Source organism: Protopterus annectens, chromosome 6.part0 (assembly GCF_019279795.1).
Source record: "Protopterus annectens isolate FY-2018-M chromosome 6.part0, PAN1.0, whole genome shotgun sequence".
Lineage (NCBI taxonomy): Eukaryota > Metazoa > Chordata > Ceratodontiformes > Protopteridae > Protopterus > Protopterus annectens.
In genome coordinates, this window is record NC_056737.1 from 596,566,340 (window position 1) to 596,583,927 (window position 17,588).

General features: G+C 37.0%; 2 protein-coding genes across 3 annotated transcripts in view; one reads left to right on the top strand and one right to left on the bottom strand.

Moving 5' to 3' along the window:
- Nucleotides 1–17,588, bottom strand: part of FANCM (FA complementation group M) — a 2,552,324-nt gene that overhangs the window by 1,648,488 nt on the left and 886,248 nt on the right. The gene's annotated exons all lie outside the window — the stretch shown is intronic.
- LOC122804424 (heme-binding protein 1-like) overlaps nt 1–17,588 on the top strand; it is a 387,784-nt gene that overhangs the window by 36,513 nt on the left and 333,683 nt on the right. The window contains exon 2 of the mRNA XM_044074267.1: nt 5,076–5,167. Coding sequence (XP_043930202.1) covers nt 5,076–5,167 — 92 coding nt within the window. The remainder of the gene's footprint in view (nt 1–5,075; nt 5,168–17,588) is intronic.

Here is a 17,588-nt window from a genome sequence, read left to right on the forward strand (position 1 = left end):
ATAAAGATGATCCTATTACCCAAAGTTCTTTATATTATTCAATCAATCTCTTTACCTCCGCCTAGCTCAATAATTAAGAAATTTAATTTTATGATGCATAATTTTTTATGGTTCCCTATTGGACCAAGAATAGCTCTATCTTATCATATGAAAAATTGGGAAAATGGAGGCATAGCCTTGCCTAATTTGGAAATCTACTCAGTTTCTACGATGGCTAAATCTATTTCCCTTCTTATAGATACCAAATACACTGCAACATGGAAAATATTCTAGAAATATTAATGAGTAATACAATAATCACAAAAATTAATATTAAATAGCACTTATTTGGATCTTAAAAGATTACTTCTCAACTTATTCCTCTTAACATTTTAGATCTAACTATATAACCCTTCTTTTGAGATCTTTTAGAAGCTATATATATAAATTCAATTCATATAAGGACTGGTTATTCCTTCTATTTCCTATAGCTTACATGCAAGGTGATATTTTCTCTTCTGATTATTCGAAGATGTATTCCTTTCAACAGAAAAAATTAATATTTTGGTCCCAAATGATGTCTAATAATGACCTGTAATCCATTAACTTACTGAAAATAAATATGAATTTGATGCATCTTCTTGGTTGGATCTACGTAAAAGAAATATGTCTTAAATAAACTTGAGTCTATAACTTTAATAACTAAATGTTCAGTACCTAAATTAATTCAGTATATGGTGTCTATAAATCATAAATCCCCAAGGAACATTTTGTCTCACTTATATAAGGCAATTAAACTAGAGCTAGATAATACACCACATAATTATTGGACTTATTTTTCCTAATAAATAAATTATTCCCCTAAAGAAAAAGACAAATTACATATATTACAATCAGCTAGTGTAACCACTTCATCACTAAGATGGAAAATTTTCACATGGAGATATCTGCATAGATCTTTTTATCACCCCACTTTCTTTAAGTAACTTTAATAAGAAGAATGTTAATTGTTGGAGGTGTAATAAAGAAGGTAATGCGGACTGGGCTCATATGGTATATGACTGTATAGAAATAAATTCTGGAATGACATTTTTTCCTGCAAGCTATTTTTACAGACAACTTTTTTCTCTCAAAATCACTTATATTGTTTAACACTTTTGTTCCAAATTGTATTACAGAAATCAGCCTCTGCTCTGGTGTATATTATCGGTAGCTAAGAAAATTATTACAAGAAACTGGAAGTCCCCCCCCCCCCCAGTAAATTAATTCAAAAATTTACTTTTTGAAGTATGTAATTTAGAAATATTGACCAATAGAGTGAGATCCTCTAGGAATGCTATTGTGTGCAACATGTGGAAGTATACGATTTGTTAGATAAATAATTTCACATTATTGTAATTATATTTAAAAGTATTTCCAATTTATTAACTTGTACTTGTGGAAAATGTCATTGTAAATAGTTTAAGTTTGCTTTTTTTTATTTCATTTGACACTTATTCCTATTCAAAATTGCACATAACTCAAGATAATGTTTCCTTATCTATTTAAATTTAATAAAGTTGTTTAAAAAAGTTGCTTAAGCAGATTAGTAAAAGAAGATGGTAGTGTAAGAAAAGCTAAAAAACATAAAAGGGGAAATAGAAATAACTCAGGAAAAGATTATGAAGAGTATAGTACAATATGCACAACAAATGTTTAAAGAAAAAAGATAATAAAGAACTGGAAAAGGAAATTTCTTTAAATGAGCTAAAGTATTAGGACAAGAAAATATAGGTTTAGCTGCCCAACCAGATGGAAGAGTATATGAAATGTATAGAAATTTAAAGGACTGGTAAAATAATTTTCTAAAGATTTTGAATGAATGCTTAAATAAATGTTTTGTGTATGAAGGATTATTCAAGTGAGATACTTAAATTCACATAGAAGGAAGATAGAAGACAAAAAAATGGAAACCTATAGTACTTGAATAAAAATGATTATAAGATCTTTATGAAAATAATACAAAAGAGATATCAAACTTAAATGGAAAATATTATACAAGGCAGTATATATAGTATAGAGAGGAAGGGTTGTCGATAATTATTAGTAATAAAAAAGTTGTGTATGCTATTATAAACAGAAAAGGAAAAGCAAAAATCAAGATAGGAGACCTTAAAAAGGCATTTGACACAACTGGACATGAAATCTTATTGGTAATGATGAAAGAACAGAAGTGAGAAAGTTAGGAAATTATGTATGTCAGCATGTAGTAAAAGTAAGACACCTTGTAAATGTCTGCTTAAGCCAAGAGGGACATATGAAGAGTGGTGTAAGGGATATCCAATGAGTTGTTCATATGTGTTTACTAGGCTAATCACCACAAGGGCTTTTTTAAGCCTAGCCAGGAATCCCAAATCTCTGACAAGTTCTGATACCCTTGATAAGTGTAAGCATGGGCCTGGGAGATGAACCATTTACTGGTTACCTCTATGTATTAGAGGCATAGGTGTCAAACCAGGGATGAATTTCCTGTTTCCCATCCAATTGACCAAGTTGCAGTTGAATTGGGTTAGGGAGGAACTCTGCTTCACACAGATGGTGAGCCTGTTCTATACTGTTTGCATTAGTTATGAATGTGACAGTATGTGAAATAAATTACAAAATGAAGGAGGCAGGGTATATAACATCTGAATGGTTAAGAATTCCAGTTCTGTTAACATATGCAGGTGACATTATAGTAGTTGTAAAAAATAAAATTTGGATAAAAGAAACAATAATTTGCACAAATGAATGTCTAAATAGAATAGGGATAGCTTTAAATAAAGATAAAATTAAAGGTTTAGGTGATGTGGTAAAGATCTAGAGTAAATATTTTACAATGATGATATTTCTGTGTTGGGTATAAAACTGGGAATAAAGATGCAAGTAGAATTAAATGGGAAAAATAGAATAAATAAAACCTGTCTCTTCGGGAGAACATATAAATTATTCAGAAAAAAAGGCTTATTCGATAAATTCAGTATTGATGGGAAAAACAGCATACCTAGCAAGTGTATTTACTTTGACAACAGTATTTGAAAAGGAATTATTGTAGATAATGTGTTCATTTATATGGGTTTCTAGATTAAACCCAGTAAAAAGATGAGTTTTGTATGTAAATAAAGGAGGAGGAGGTTTAATTAACCCAATGGTATATGCTGCTTCATTAAATTTGTACAAAGTGTTAAGGTGGATAAATGAAAACCATGACAGATTAGTAGTATAACTGTATAAATATTAGTATGATAAATTTTAGGGTATGGTAAAAAAATTAAAAAAAAAGAGTACAAGAATGGGACTGCTGCATATGCAGAAGTCAAGATCCATTCGAGTAACCTGCACGTGCAACCTCAACCTGGTCTGTGGCATCAATAGGACATGTTGGCGGGACAGACTTGAGAGACTCCCCATTCTGTGGAATAGACGCCCTCTCCATATAAAGCAGAGTACCTAATTAAACCTTTTTAAGTGCAACATGTATAACTGGATGGGGAACAGAAAATACATCTGTGTCCCTGCTGGACAGTGGCATAGGGTGCTGACTTGTTAGAACATAGGGTTAATTCTTGGCTAGGCTTGTAAGGGCCTCAGGGCCAGTAGCCTAGTAACTTCCTATGATCCTATAAATGAGGGAATAAAATATTACCACAAAAAATATTTTTGTGGAAATAAAACTTGATGACATAGAAAAAGATAGAAAAGTATCATATAAGAATGTAATGATAAAATATTACTATGTAAAACCATGGGAAAATCAACAGACGAAAAAATTAAAGCTATAAAAATAAGAAGCAAATTACATAATCAGAAAGTAGAATGTCAACATTTTTGTGGGGACTGGTAATAGATAAATTGCCAGTAAAAGGATATATGCCATATAAGAAGAAAATTGATAGAATATGTTTACACTGTCAAGAAAAAGAAGAAACTATGGAACATGTTTTTGAAATGTAAAAGAGTAAAAAACGTATGGGGAAAATGATGCAAAGAAGATTTTTTGAAGATATAAAAGTGGATAAAACAAACACTGATGTGATTAAATATGGATATTATAAGAATTGAAGTAAAGCATATGTTAAAAGAATGCATAAAAAGTTATTTTATGTTATATGGAATGAAAGAATAAATGAAATTATATTTAATGGCAAATGGATTTTAGCAATGATATTAAGCAAAATCAGATGGTGGTTAAGAAAAAAGTGGAATCTCACAGCAATAAAAAGTTAGTATGATTGTATCAACAGATTTGTGTGTGTGTGTGTGTGTGTGTGTATATATATATATATATATATATATGGGTGTGTGTGTGTGTGTGTATATATATATATATATATATATATATATATATGTATATGTGTGTGTGTACACTTGTAAATAATTTGGGCTAGGCTTATAAATGCCTTAGGGCAGATAGCCTAGTATAAACCTATGAACCTATGTAAATAGTTTGTAAATAAGAGTTATTTCTGTATGTAAATGAAGGACCCCTACTCTTTTGAGAAGTGCCATGAGAGCCTTTAATCCACTCAAACTACAAACTCAGGCCTCAGCTTAATGCCTCATCAGAAGGATTGTAGGACTAGAAGTGCAGCACCTCCTTATGCTACATTGCAGTGTCAGTACTGGAAAATGAATACAATTACTTGATGTGGGAATGGAATAGAATTTACAGCCTTCTGCACCAAAAGTGTGTGCGCTGACTGCAAGAAGGGGAAGCTGGGTGCAATCCAAGTGACTGTAACACATCAGTCTGTATACACACATAGTAAACCAAACCAGCACAAGAAAAGAGATACAGTTTAAATTAAATTTTAAATCCATCATTTTAAGCATATGAAATTCTTCCTTTCAGTTAGGGAACAATGGGTTATAACTACAATTAAGGGTTGACTACTAAGTAGGGTCAGTAAACAAGTGAGCTCTTATTTTTCCATCTAAAAAGTGAAAGTGTACAAGTCATAACTGTTAATGAGACAGAGTAGCGCAAGCCGATTGAAAAATATGCACATATGTGTGATACATTTTCACTGCATGCACTCCAAAAAGCCTAAATAAATTTTATTTCTCTTCTTATGCAGATATGGCACAACCAATACTACAGATGACAAGAAATAACCAACCACAGTTCAGAGAACATGTGCCATTCACACTTTTAAGCTGCAAAGAGAAGGTAATTCAAGAAAAAATCTATTTTATTGTTTGCTAGAAGGAAAAATATTTCAAGACTGTGGTGATATAGTCAAAGTTTGAAGCAAATTATTAGGAGAAAATTTTCTGCATTCCCAGATATAATGGTTCACCAGCCAGCATGAAGTTTCTCTGAAAAAGATGGCCCTCTCACTGCCTTGGTGAAAGAAATGCCCATATTTCCCCACATTACTTATACTATGATGCCACTTTAGATTAAAAAGTACCCATCTGCTGAACTGCCACCATATCAACAGCAGCGCACTGCACAACCATGTAGGAAGTCATAATGTGCAAGTACCAGAGGGGGGGGGGGTCAGCGCACACCAGTGCCAGTATGTTCAAACATCTGGTGAGTTTGCACACTATCTGGTTAAGGGTATCTGTGGTGTTAAAATCCAGAAATCGTTGTGCCTTTAAGTTTGCAGAAGTGTATGTTTTCCAGTCTCCAGAGGGGTAGTCAAAATCTCCCATGAAGAGGGTATCTGGTTTAATGATGAGTGTCTGCAGTAGGTCTAGGTACGAGCTATTGATTATAGGGACATAGAGGGAGACCTACAGCTTGCTAGGGTATGGTATGGGACTAGTCTATGGTGATTTGCACATTAATAAATTTCAGGTCATTGTCTTGTTTAACTAACCTAGAGTTATGTTTTTTGCGGTTTATTATTAGAATGTCGAGATGAGATGTCCACAGATGGAAACTTCAAACACAGATGTTCGAATTTTCATCTGGCTGAACATCTCAATGTTCAAAAGTTTGTATTAGCGAATGCATTGTGCAGTCGCTAAAATAAACTCGAAGAACCGTACAGAGATTGCAGTACAGTGTGGTTTGGGAAATTCATAACTTTCCTCACTGTAGTGCGATCTCGAAGTTGAAATATATAGTTAGTAAGAGGTATGGGGGGGCTTGTCCCCCTGCAAAAATGTGATGTTAGGTATAGGAGTTTCCTTTACCCGAGCTCCTATATGGACATCACATGACCGATTTGACAATGTTAAATCTGCTGAATTCGTTCAGCTGATTCGACATTGCGACTTGTTCAATATTTTCATTTTTTTATTCTGTTTCGAACGGAAAATATTTTTCCGTTCGAAATTTTGACAGTAAACTGCTTCTTGCTAATACAGATTAAGACTCCACCATGTTTTGTCCCTGTCTGTGCAACTGATGACATAAATGAGTGGAAAGCACTGAAGCCTTGCAATGCTGGCGTACTTTCTGCAGATTTAAACCATGTCTCGGTAGCAGCACAGATGTGTATATTCCCCAGAGTAAGGAGAGCTTGTAGGGTGTGGAGTTTCTTTTTTGGAAAAGATTATAAGGATTAGGCTGATGAAGTTGTGGCCAACAACATGGCTTTGTGCAACAAAGAGAAAGGTCTTACTAGTCTTAAAAACAGATTACCTCTGTGGTGTGCAAGTAGAGCACTGTGATGTGTTATACCTCTGGTTTAAGCAAGGCTTTTGATACTGTACTTCAGAGGAGGTGGGGAAATTAAAGGGTGTGTGACCCTAAACTGTGAAATGGATCGGACTGGGCAAAATGGCAGGGCAACAACTGGAAGAGGGAGATCTGCTAGGAGAAATGTTGCCAAGTGGTGGTATGATCCAGGGTTTAATGTGAGGAGTGGTCTTGTTAAGCATACTTCTGTCGTATCACCACTAGGAGTAGGGAGCAAGGTGCTCATGACACAAACTTGTGTGCTGGTCACAGACAGTGGACTTAATATCAAGTGAGACCTAAAGCAGCTTATGTGGTAATTGGCAGCTGGGGTTTCATATAAAAAGTGTAACGTTATCTACTTCGGTAGGAATAATGTACAGACAAAAGAAATTAAAGGTTTGGATGTGAACAAAGACTTATAGAAGGACAACTTTAAGTGGAACACATTATTGAGGAGCAAGCTGGAGGTGTAGATCTGAAAAGAACAACAGAGGAGAAAGGTGACAAGTGTGACTGCTAGGAGGAAGGGGGGGTGACTGAAGATGCACTTTGAAAATAGGATTTTACACGGATGTTAGTGGGGTCCTAGCATTTGCCGTGTAAACCAGCAGGTCGAGCTCTTAACAGCACAGGGTTTCAAAGATACCTTGAACAGAAAAAACAAAGGATGTGACATGTACAGGGGAGAAAGAGATGCAATACTCGGGTGACTGTTATAGAGTCATGTTATCACAGTTGCATGTTCACATAAACGTGTAAATTTAGTATCACAGGTATTACATTATAGTGAAAAAGTACAGCATTAATGAAATTCATAGAGAGATAAGCAGAACACTACAAATGGAAAATGCATTCGACTTCTAGGTAACATGAATCCTAGATCAACAGTTCAGCTTTACACCATTCAGGTAAATACAGAAATAAAATGTATGTAAACCACATAAAAACCTACTCAGCAAAAAGGATGTGCTGCAAAGGGTTTTAATAGCAACAGTTAAATTCGGAGGTGAGCATTAAAATGCTTACTGCACATTCAGTCATGGTTCAAGTATATAAAGTTATTCCCCCACCCCTTGGATTGTGCTGAACTCAAAATGACTATGCTTCTACTGAGATTTAATGAGTAATGTAACTTTTGAGTTTGTATTCTCTCTCAGCTCCAGGGTCTAAGGCTCAATCCTGACCTCTGGTTGCTGCCTGCATGTTCACCCTATATCAGAGTAAGTTTCTAAAGGCTACTCTGGTTTCTTTCTACCCTCCTGAAAATATTGCAGTTAAATGGCTATACCGCACTACTTAGACAAAGCACTTGTCCTTTTGAGCCCATATAATGGGACTAGTTCACTCACCCCACTAAAAAAATAAAACTAACTCATTAATACTGTCATTGTAACAGTCTTTACAATGAACAAGCAAATCTTGTTCAAGCTTTAGCCAAAAATATTAAGTAATCCCGATTTTAGAAAGTGCTTCCAAAATATTTTCTGATTCATCATGGCAAGTAGAACCTAACTTGGCTGAAAAGGGCAACACTAATTACACAGGCTAAGGTCATTCAAATTCTTTATCAAGTTACTTCTTCCAAAAGCCTTTTCTTCAAAGCCACTGTTATAAGTGGCAGCTTTTAAACCATAACCAAATGAGACACCATTACAGAACACAACTACACGATGGTTTCCTCTACAAATATGTAATTTCTACAACATTCTTGACAGCATACAGTATTTTATTTTTAAGCAAATAACTTACAATTCTTTATCTGCCAGTGTATGTAAAACAGATTAAAATAAAATTTGATGTTTTCAGGTTAAAAAGGCTCAAAACATGTTTCATGGAAGTGTATATAAGCTGCTAGGAGTAGATTAGGAAGAGGGATTTACAAATGCATTTGATGACCCGGCAACAACGCACCACAAAATCAGTAACTTTCTAGACTCTTGCTTTCTGAAGGGTATACTTTTGACGGTCACAGATAATGTAACAGAAGTTTTATTCATGCAAGCTGCAAGGGTGTGTATATGGTGAAAAGTAAAATATAGGGTAAATCCATTTTCATCAGTTATCTTGAAAAATGTAGACAGGAGAATCCAGTTCTTAAGTACAGCAGTAAATCCAAGTGACTGGATGAAAATAAATTGTTTAAAAAACTGACTTGGCAACTTGTTTAGCATAACAATTTACTACATAAACAGAGCTAATGTGTTGACAGGACAGTCAGAAATGCTCACGATGCTTGTACGTTAGCATGACATATATCCATTTTCCATTCAAATCAGCTGTAAAGATCCAATGATAATAGACAAGACAAGGAGGCAGCCTTTACGATGTTTTCTGCTTGTGCTGCAAAGGTCACAGATGTGTATGAGTGGCTTCCTAATAGAAGTGCAAGCCCTGATAATGGGAGTCCCAACACTTCAATAGAGGGAAAGATTAAATTCTGAAACTAGCTGTAACACCTTTAAAAGTGTTTTTTGCAAGAGAGGGCTTATACTCCTCCCTACTACTTATAAATACCAACTCCAAGATCACTGTACTTTGGAGTAAGAAGAATACAGAGAGAGATACAAGCATCTCTAACACACCTGTAGATGTGTTTTTTAATTCTGTAATTATATGGATCACAATTACGGTCCTTAAGATTTCAAAAGCCTCCCCTCTTGAACTGTTCTCTCAACTGGGTCAGGTTTTAGCAGGGTGAAAATTGAAAACTGGCTCATGTAGTGACAGAGACCAATATCCCACCAAACAGCACATTCAGAAGGTGCTTCTGTGTACAAGTTACGTCTTACGCTGGAAATGGTTTTCAATGTACAATGTTTAGGCAAAGAAGAGGAAAGGATTGACCGCACCTATAGAGTGTAAACAAAGAAATACATGCCCTCAAACTGATCTTATGAACATAAAATGAGTTTTTATAAATAAAAATCACTACTTTTTTCGACAACTAACAGACTGGGATAAAAGTTATTGGTCATAGTTTAGTACAGAAGTGTTTGGAATGATATGATGCTCATTAACAGGGTCTGCAGAAAAATTTTTCAACTCTTATATACTCATTGAGTTAGTGCTCAAGTTTGTGTCTGGACTGATTAACTGCTGCTGCTGCTGTTGGTTAGACATGACACTTAAATAAATCTTTGGGCAGAAAATTAAAAAAATATACATTTTTATGTTATATTTTTCTTTATGCAGTACATCTTTATAAATAAATACATGCAGGACACAGCTAGAAATAACCTGGCAAAACACAGAAGTACAAAGACAATTCATTAAGGCATCATGAAGACTGGACATTTTCCCTTAAAATGTTTCAGCACACTAGACTAGAATCCTTGGCCTTCATCTAAAGAACAGAGACTCTCATGGAGACAGCTTGGTCTTAAGACAGTTCTTTCTTTCACATGTGACTATCTGTGACCATGCCCAGGACCTACCAGTCATTTGTGATGGTCCTCCAAGCTGGGATGGTCTTGGAGAAGTACATCTCCCCCAGGGCAGTAATGAAATGCACTCACGACTTTGGCTGCTGGGCCAGGGCATTTACCTTCGTGGAATGCTAGGCCAGCACAGCTGCAGGAAGTAGGACTATCTTAGATTCATAACAGTTGCAATCATTCTGTGAGGGACATCTTCTATGGGGATTGGCCTAATCTAGAAGTTGATGATGAAGGGGGTACAGGAGAGTTACAGTTCCTCAACAACAGTGAGGACTTGCATCCTTATCTCAAGGTCCATATCCAGAACCGGGAAGATCCAGCATAACAGAAACTCCCCTAGAAGGCTGTAGCTTAGATAGGTCCATATCCAGAACCGGGAAGATCCAGCATAACAGAAACTCCCCTAGAAGGCTGTAGCTTAGATGCCCTAAGTTTTATTGAAACAGGAAAATACATTCTACACCATTCTGTGCAGACATGCCTAAAACTACTGCCTTGGCTATGTATATCACTGCTGCCAAATTACAGCTTCATATGCTCCTACTTCAAGCCAAATGCAGGCTGAAAAGCCTTTTCAGTTCCTGATTTAACAAGAGGTAACATAATCTGGACACGTTAGGCAAACAGTTGAGGGTATCTAAGCTTCAACATGCCAGTGAAGCAAACCTTCTTGATGACCTGCTCAATGCTTCAGACCTCTTACCAACAGGTAAGGTATCAAGGTACTCTTATCTCTGGGACCGATGCTGTGACAAAAGGCATAACAGAAATTTATGCTAGGATAACTAGACAAAGCATGCTCCACATCATATGATAGCTTACACAGAAAGGGGATCAATCTTCTAAAGAACAATATTTATGCACTTTCAAGGCTGCAAAAAATGACATTTTTGAACAGAAACTCCATGAGTGGGATGAGCCAAGGTACCTCCCCCTTTTTCCAGAGATAATCAGTGAGATGCTTCCTGGCCTGGAGCGGGAGGGCAGCTACAGTGAAGTCCATGGTTGACTTCATGCACAATGTTTCTTCAAATAAGGACTGATGCTTGCGAAGTCAAGCTTATAGCATATGGGTGGGGAGTTGCTGAGAAATGCATCAAGAGTGGCCAAGGATTCACCTGCCAAGAGGAGAGAAGAGACAGGAAAGGCATGCAGTAGAGCTGGTGTTGGCATCAAACCATGTTCCTGTGTGTTCCTGAATCCTGTAGTGAGGGAGTCCAAATGGTGAAATACAGAGTTTTTCCAAGACAAAGATGAGATCTCAAGGTCTGTCAACTTGGACAGATATGTAGAGATTAATCTCTAAAGAGACAAGCTGTCAACCCTAAGAACAATCACAAAGTTCTAGCCAATGAACTCAAGGAACCACACACGATGGGCAGGAAGGTAAGGGATCTGCTAACATCTTAAGGATGCACCCCCTTAAGATAGTTGCTGATAATGCAACCCTGACAGGACCATGGAAGACAGTTGTGACTCAATCTTCAATAATTGAGGGAGAACTTACAGCAGTCAAGGACTACAGGGTTGTCTTGGAGATGGAGGTACCACCAAAAGAAATTGGAAATATTTGGCCATCTCCTTGCACTTAAGCACAACTCTGGTGCTTCACAAGGGTGCCACAACTAATCTCCATATTAGACTCTCCTAATTACCTCCATCTTATGAGGTAGGCCAAGTTTCTCCTTCCTGCATCTCTGGGTTGCTGCATTAAGATGGTGGCACTTACAGCATAACTTTATATTGCACTCTTTTTCAAAGCAGTAAACATTGTGCAGGTGCTGCACTGTCATCAGACGACGACATTAAAACTTTCATGGTGCAAGGTTCTTAGGCAATGAACTCTGGATCCTTGAAAATGTGAACATCAGACTTCTGAAGACTGTGCGACTGGCAGAAAAGACCTATCAGGCACAGAGGCCATGTGCATTCTTCTACCACTGCATATGGAGTTTCAGAGAAAATAGCTGAAATGAGGGAGGAGGGGAGGAAGGATAGCCATATCTTACACAAACCAATGAGGGCTACCAATATCACATCTAACTTCCTCATTTCACTAATTCCTCCATATCTAAAACATACTTAGAAAAACTGGAGGAAACAATTTTGTAGTGGCCATCTCTGAAGCTACTGAGTAAATCAATTTACCAATATAGCTTAATAACAAAGACAGAATTTTAACCTGAAATTAAACAAGACACTGCTTGCAAACTAGAAATATAAACCATCTGGCAAAATATGATGAAATGCATAAAGATAGTGGGGAAGACACTACATTTGATTATGAAGGTTCGATCATCATCCATCCCGGGTGAGCCTGCACCCCATCAAAAATGCTCTCATTGTCCAAATTATCAAATATGAGTGGTGCCACATTCACCTCCATGGCTACTTAGATGACACCCCCCTTCAGACAGCTCTCACCTCTTCACTGGTGATTCCCTCAATGGTGGGAGAAAGTACAGTTGTGTAACCAAACTTAACATAACAGTAGATATTCAAATAGATCAATGTTACAGTAGCATAAAGCTATATGATGTCCATCAAGTAAACAAAAGCTCTTGAGCGATTTCCACACACACAATATATTCAAGGCAATACAAGAGACTGCTGGCATAAAAGGAGATGTATGGGCACCAAAAATTACTGCTTTCTTGCCTCTCAAAATGCAAAAGGGAACCTGTAAAATAAAACAAAAAGCCAGAGTCCAAATTTGGAAACTTCTATTGTAGAATAAAGGAAAAGGACAAAGGAAACCCCACCTTGGCCAAAGGAGAAAAAGAACAGACTCTACAGTGATCAATAAGATAATAAAATGAGAAGGGGAATGATGAGTGGCTGTTTGTGATGTATTTGAATATTTACTGTTATGGTACCTTTACTTTCACAGCTGTACTGTGTTCATCATGAGATCCATGTTGCAGTAGCATAAAGCTATATAAAAACAAGTGAAAATGAGGGGAGGTTGGCATAATGGTTAAGGTGTTTAACTTACAAACACAATGTGCAGAGTTTGATTCTCTCATGAGGTAAATGGCTAGGTTTAAAATGGCCCACAATGGCAGTTAGCCTAGTACTAATCTATGAACAACAGATAACCAGAAAGGAGGAAGAAAGGTCAGAGTCCAGGAGTCTATGGAGAATAGATCTAGCAAACCCTTTTCCCGCCTTAAAAAATGCAGCTTAGTGGTGGTGTGCCCAGAAGTTCAAATTATTACTCCAGAAGAGTTCCAGAGTTCACCAATTTCCAAAATGCTCTAGAAGAAGCCAAAGCTATAAAAGAGTAAGCTTTGAACTTTTGTGAAAAGGTCTTCCCACTATGGGAGTAACAAAATGGATGGAATAAGATAACCATTTAGACATTTTCTGTTTAAACACTGGTTCTTTTTTCTTTCCATGAAATGAAGAACTCATTAGAAACTCATATGTAAGACTATCTCCTCTGCTTTTTTTTTTTTTTAGATAAAGAATGAACATGGGGAGATGAATGGACTGATTTAAAGTAAATTCAGTGACTACCTTAGGCATAAAGGAAGGGTAAGTTCTTAAATGACCCTGTCATTATGAAAAATGAGAAAGGGTTGAACTGCCATTACATCTTGCAACTCAGATATTCTTCTAGACAAAGTCACAACAGGGAGTAAAACAGCTTTTCTTATCAGGAACTTCAAGTCAACCTGAAAAGCTGATTCAGAAGGTGGAATAGTAAGTTTATCCAAGAAGAAATTGAAATCCCAAAGTCTGTCAAGATGGGCAGATATGTAAAACCCCATTCAAAAATTGCTTTACCTGTAAGAAGAAGGAAGGGGGATCTAAGGGCAGATCAGCAGAAATGGTCAAAAGATTAATCTCAATAGGAGTAAGAAAAGCCTAATTTGAGCAATTCTCACAGATAATGGATAACTAGAGTGGCCTCCACAGTGAAGGAGTCCTGATTTCTCTTGAGGCACCAACTAGAAATATCATCTACTTGGCTAAATAGGATTTTCTGTCCTCCTTTAATACATATGGCATTGAGCTCAATGAAAAGTGTCGAGTATGATCAAAATGCCATCATTCAAACAGCCAAATACAAGTTCTGTAAGATAAGGTGCATCAATGATCCCTTGGCCTTTAATTAGATCCAGTCTATGGAGAAGGATGTAGTAACTGCCCTTGGCCATTTTCATGAGAAAGGAGAACCAATGTCATCTTGGGAAAAAGGGAGTTACCAGTATGACTGATAGAGAATCTTTCTAGATCTTTAAAAGAACTCTGGTATTCAGCAGAGAGAGGGCCAACAAGGAACATTTGGATCCTTGGACATAAAAAGGCATCTATTTTCTGGGTTTTTCTGCAAGGTGTCCTGGAGCAAAATTTCTTTAGCTGTCTGTTGTGAATAGAGACAAACAGATCTTTTGGGCAGTCCCCACAGGTGGATAATCTCAAGGGAAATCTGAGTGTAGCCAGTTACGAGGCGTTGCATTGGATCTTCTCAGGCCTATCTTGTAACTGCAAAATCCTTTTGCGGCATTGGCACGTCAGTAATATTTTGGTAACTAGCTATGAACTTATGTCTGCCATAGTGTTCTGCTCTGATGGGACATCCACACTTCAAAGTCTATTAAATGAAAAAGCCTTCTCAAGATATGGCAGTGCTGCTTGGAATTAAATATCAATAGAAATCAGGTAATTAGAAACACTACATGAATTCAAAAAGGCACTACAGAATGAACCCAAGTGAGCTGCTTCAAAGAAAATGGCTAATTTATCCCAAACGTTAAATTCTCTTCCATTTTAATTAACTATAACCCAGTCCTGATGTTTACAACCTACTGTGTATATTGCAACATGCACCCTCATTTTGAATGCATCTTGACTTTTGACACAAAATTATTTTCTGTATGTCTATCATATATGAACTCTGTATAAGGAAGATCGATACACTTTATGAAACTGCTCTGTGAGCCCAAGTCATGGCTGAAAATGGTCAACAGACTTGCCCATGCACCTGGTCAAATAAGTAAAATAGGTTGGAGAGAATAAATGTGCGGAGTTGCAATTACAGAGGCGATCATGGCTAGTCTGCAATAAGGAGTAAGATCTGGTCTTCCAATGCTGGTTTGTGTACCGCATCACAGTGGTGGTGTCTATGATTGCCAACAATCATCCTGGAGATCATCATAGATGATTCAAGGTCCTTACTACATTTATCAAGGCTATATACTTGATGTTTTTGTTTTTCTTTGAAGTAACAGCCCCATATGTCTTGCATTTTGATGCCCTTGGATACTGCCTCCATAAAAAAGTCTGATGTACATGCTGCTACAGACGGAGTAGGGAGATGGTGGGAGACATTGGTAGACTTGAATTTAACAAGGTCTGATTTGCTCTCCATAAGAGCTCTTTCCTGACAAATTCCAGAACAGGGATAGGAAACACTGGACAACATGGACAATGTTAGTGCTGAGTCCACACTATGTTAAAGGGCAACAATGTGATTCTGTTATTAAATGCTCGTCTCTGTCCTTTTTCTCTCTATTTACTGTCCTTGCTATGAATAAACAACAATACAGCATTTAAAATATTTTAAACTGATGTTTCTCTCCACTAGAACAGTACCTTACTGTACTGTGGTAGTTTCACTTTAAAAAAAATGTTATTCTGCCCTGGAAAAACTTACTGCAGTCTCCAATTCACTGATGACATCAAGGCCAATGAATACATGTAGTTTTCTGGCCAGTTCCCTCCCCAAACTGACAACACGACCATCCTAAAAACCCATCCATTCTGTGATGTCACAGCTCCCTGGTCCTTCCCCTACCCAAACAGAAAGTAAAGGCAAGAACAAAGAAACAGTACACAAGTCAAGAGTATCCTGCTGTGAACTGTCAATCACAGCAGGTAACAGCTCAAATTACCCTTAGCACTTCGACAACTAGAGACGTTAGGTGTGAAGGGAGATGAGTCAAACTAGTAAAATTCAGGCTTAACAAAAGACTAAAATTTTGCCATTCTAAAAAAGCAGCAGCAGTAAACACTTTTGGAAGTCTGTTCTGTGGCATTTGCACAGTTTGTGTTTTAAGTACTCATTGAATGGCATGAAATGTTACTTAAAACTGAATGAAAGACAGCAGTGTATGCATGTAAAATCAATGCAGTGACAGGAGCTTTAGGAAGAAAGAGGTCTGTGTGATGTAATTTTTTTACAGACAAGCATTGCATTGTGCAATACCTAGAGGCAGCGTAAACAATCAGAATTACTTCAAGATGCCAGACCCCATGTGGTCAGACTCAAAAATTACGTATAAAAATATTTAAAAACCTGTAAATAGTCTCAGAGTGGTGCTAAAATGTAGGAAACACCAAACCATGTTTTTTTTTTTTTTTTTTTTAGTCTATGGGTGCTGTTCTCCTTTAAGAAACCACTGTATTTTTGTCATATACAAAGAAATGGAATCATCAGGGAAGTTGAAGCTATGTATCCCAAAATACTGAGATAATCCTTTGCTCTTGTCATAGTTTGATAAGTAAAATCTATGAACTGGAAATGGCGAAATGTGAATCTTTCTGAGGGAAGATAAGTCATCATAATCAATGTGTCCAGTAAGCATCCTAAAAATGAAAGCCTATGAGAAGGGAAAATCAATTTCCCCAGGTTGAGATGAAAACCTAGGTTTTGAAACAGATTTGTTCACAGGTTCCTAGGTGTTTACTAGTCTAATGACCACAAGGGCCTTTTTAAGCCTAGCTATGCATCCCAAATCTCTAACAAGTTCGGATACCCTTGATAAGTGTAAGCATGGGCCTGGGAGATGATCCATTTACAGGTTACCTGTTTGCATTAGAGACACAGGTGCCAAACCAGGGATGAATTTCTGGTTTCCCATGCAATTGTCCAAGTTGCCCTTGAATTGGGTTAGGGAGGAACTCTGCTTCACATGGATGGGGAGCCTGTTCCATGGAGGGGGTAGTCTCTGGGATACATACCTCTCACTCTAGCACGTCCTATTTATATCGCAAGTAATGTTTAAGTCTTCAGAACTGGTAATTCTGGTACTGTTTGTTTTGTGGATATGCAGAAAGTCCATCAGAGTGGGGTCTGACAATGTCCTGCATGCCTGGCACAGATCTCCCCTCAAAAGCCTGTTGTGAAAAAAAGAAGCAATATTTAACAATTCTGAAAAGTGTGTGAAAAAAGAAGCTAATCATCTAAGCAGGGAAAAATGTAAATTCCCTGTAGCCTGCAAAAAAAAAAAAAAAAAAAAAATCAAACCACTGGAGATAAACCAAAGGGTAAGAAAAACTACTGAAAATGTAAACCAGAAACAGAATACCTTAAATACAGTCTGAACTGTCTGTGAATAGGAATATGATAGTAGGCATCTATGAGAGCCAGAGTAACCAGAAAGCATTGGGGGGGGGGGGGCTGAAGAGTAAGCAATTTGAATTTTGGAACTTTTATGAACTGATTGATCACAGACAGATCCAGCACAAGTCTCCAGTTTCCCTCTCTTAGTTACCAGAAATGTTCTGGA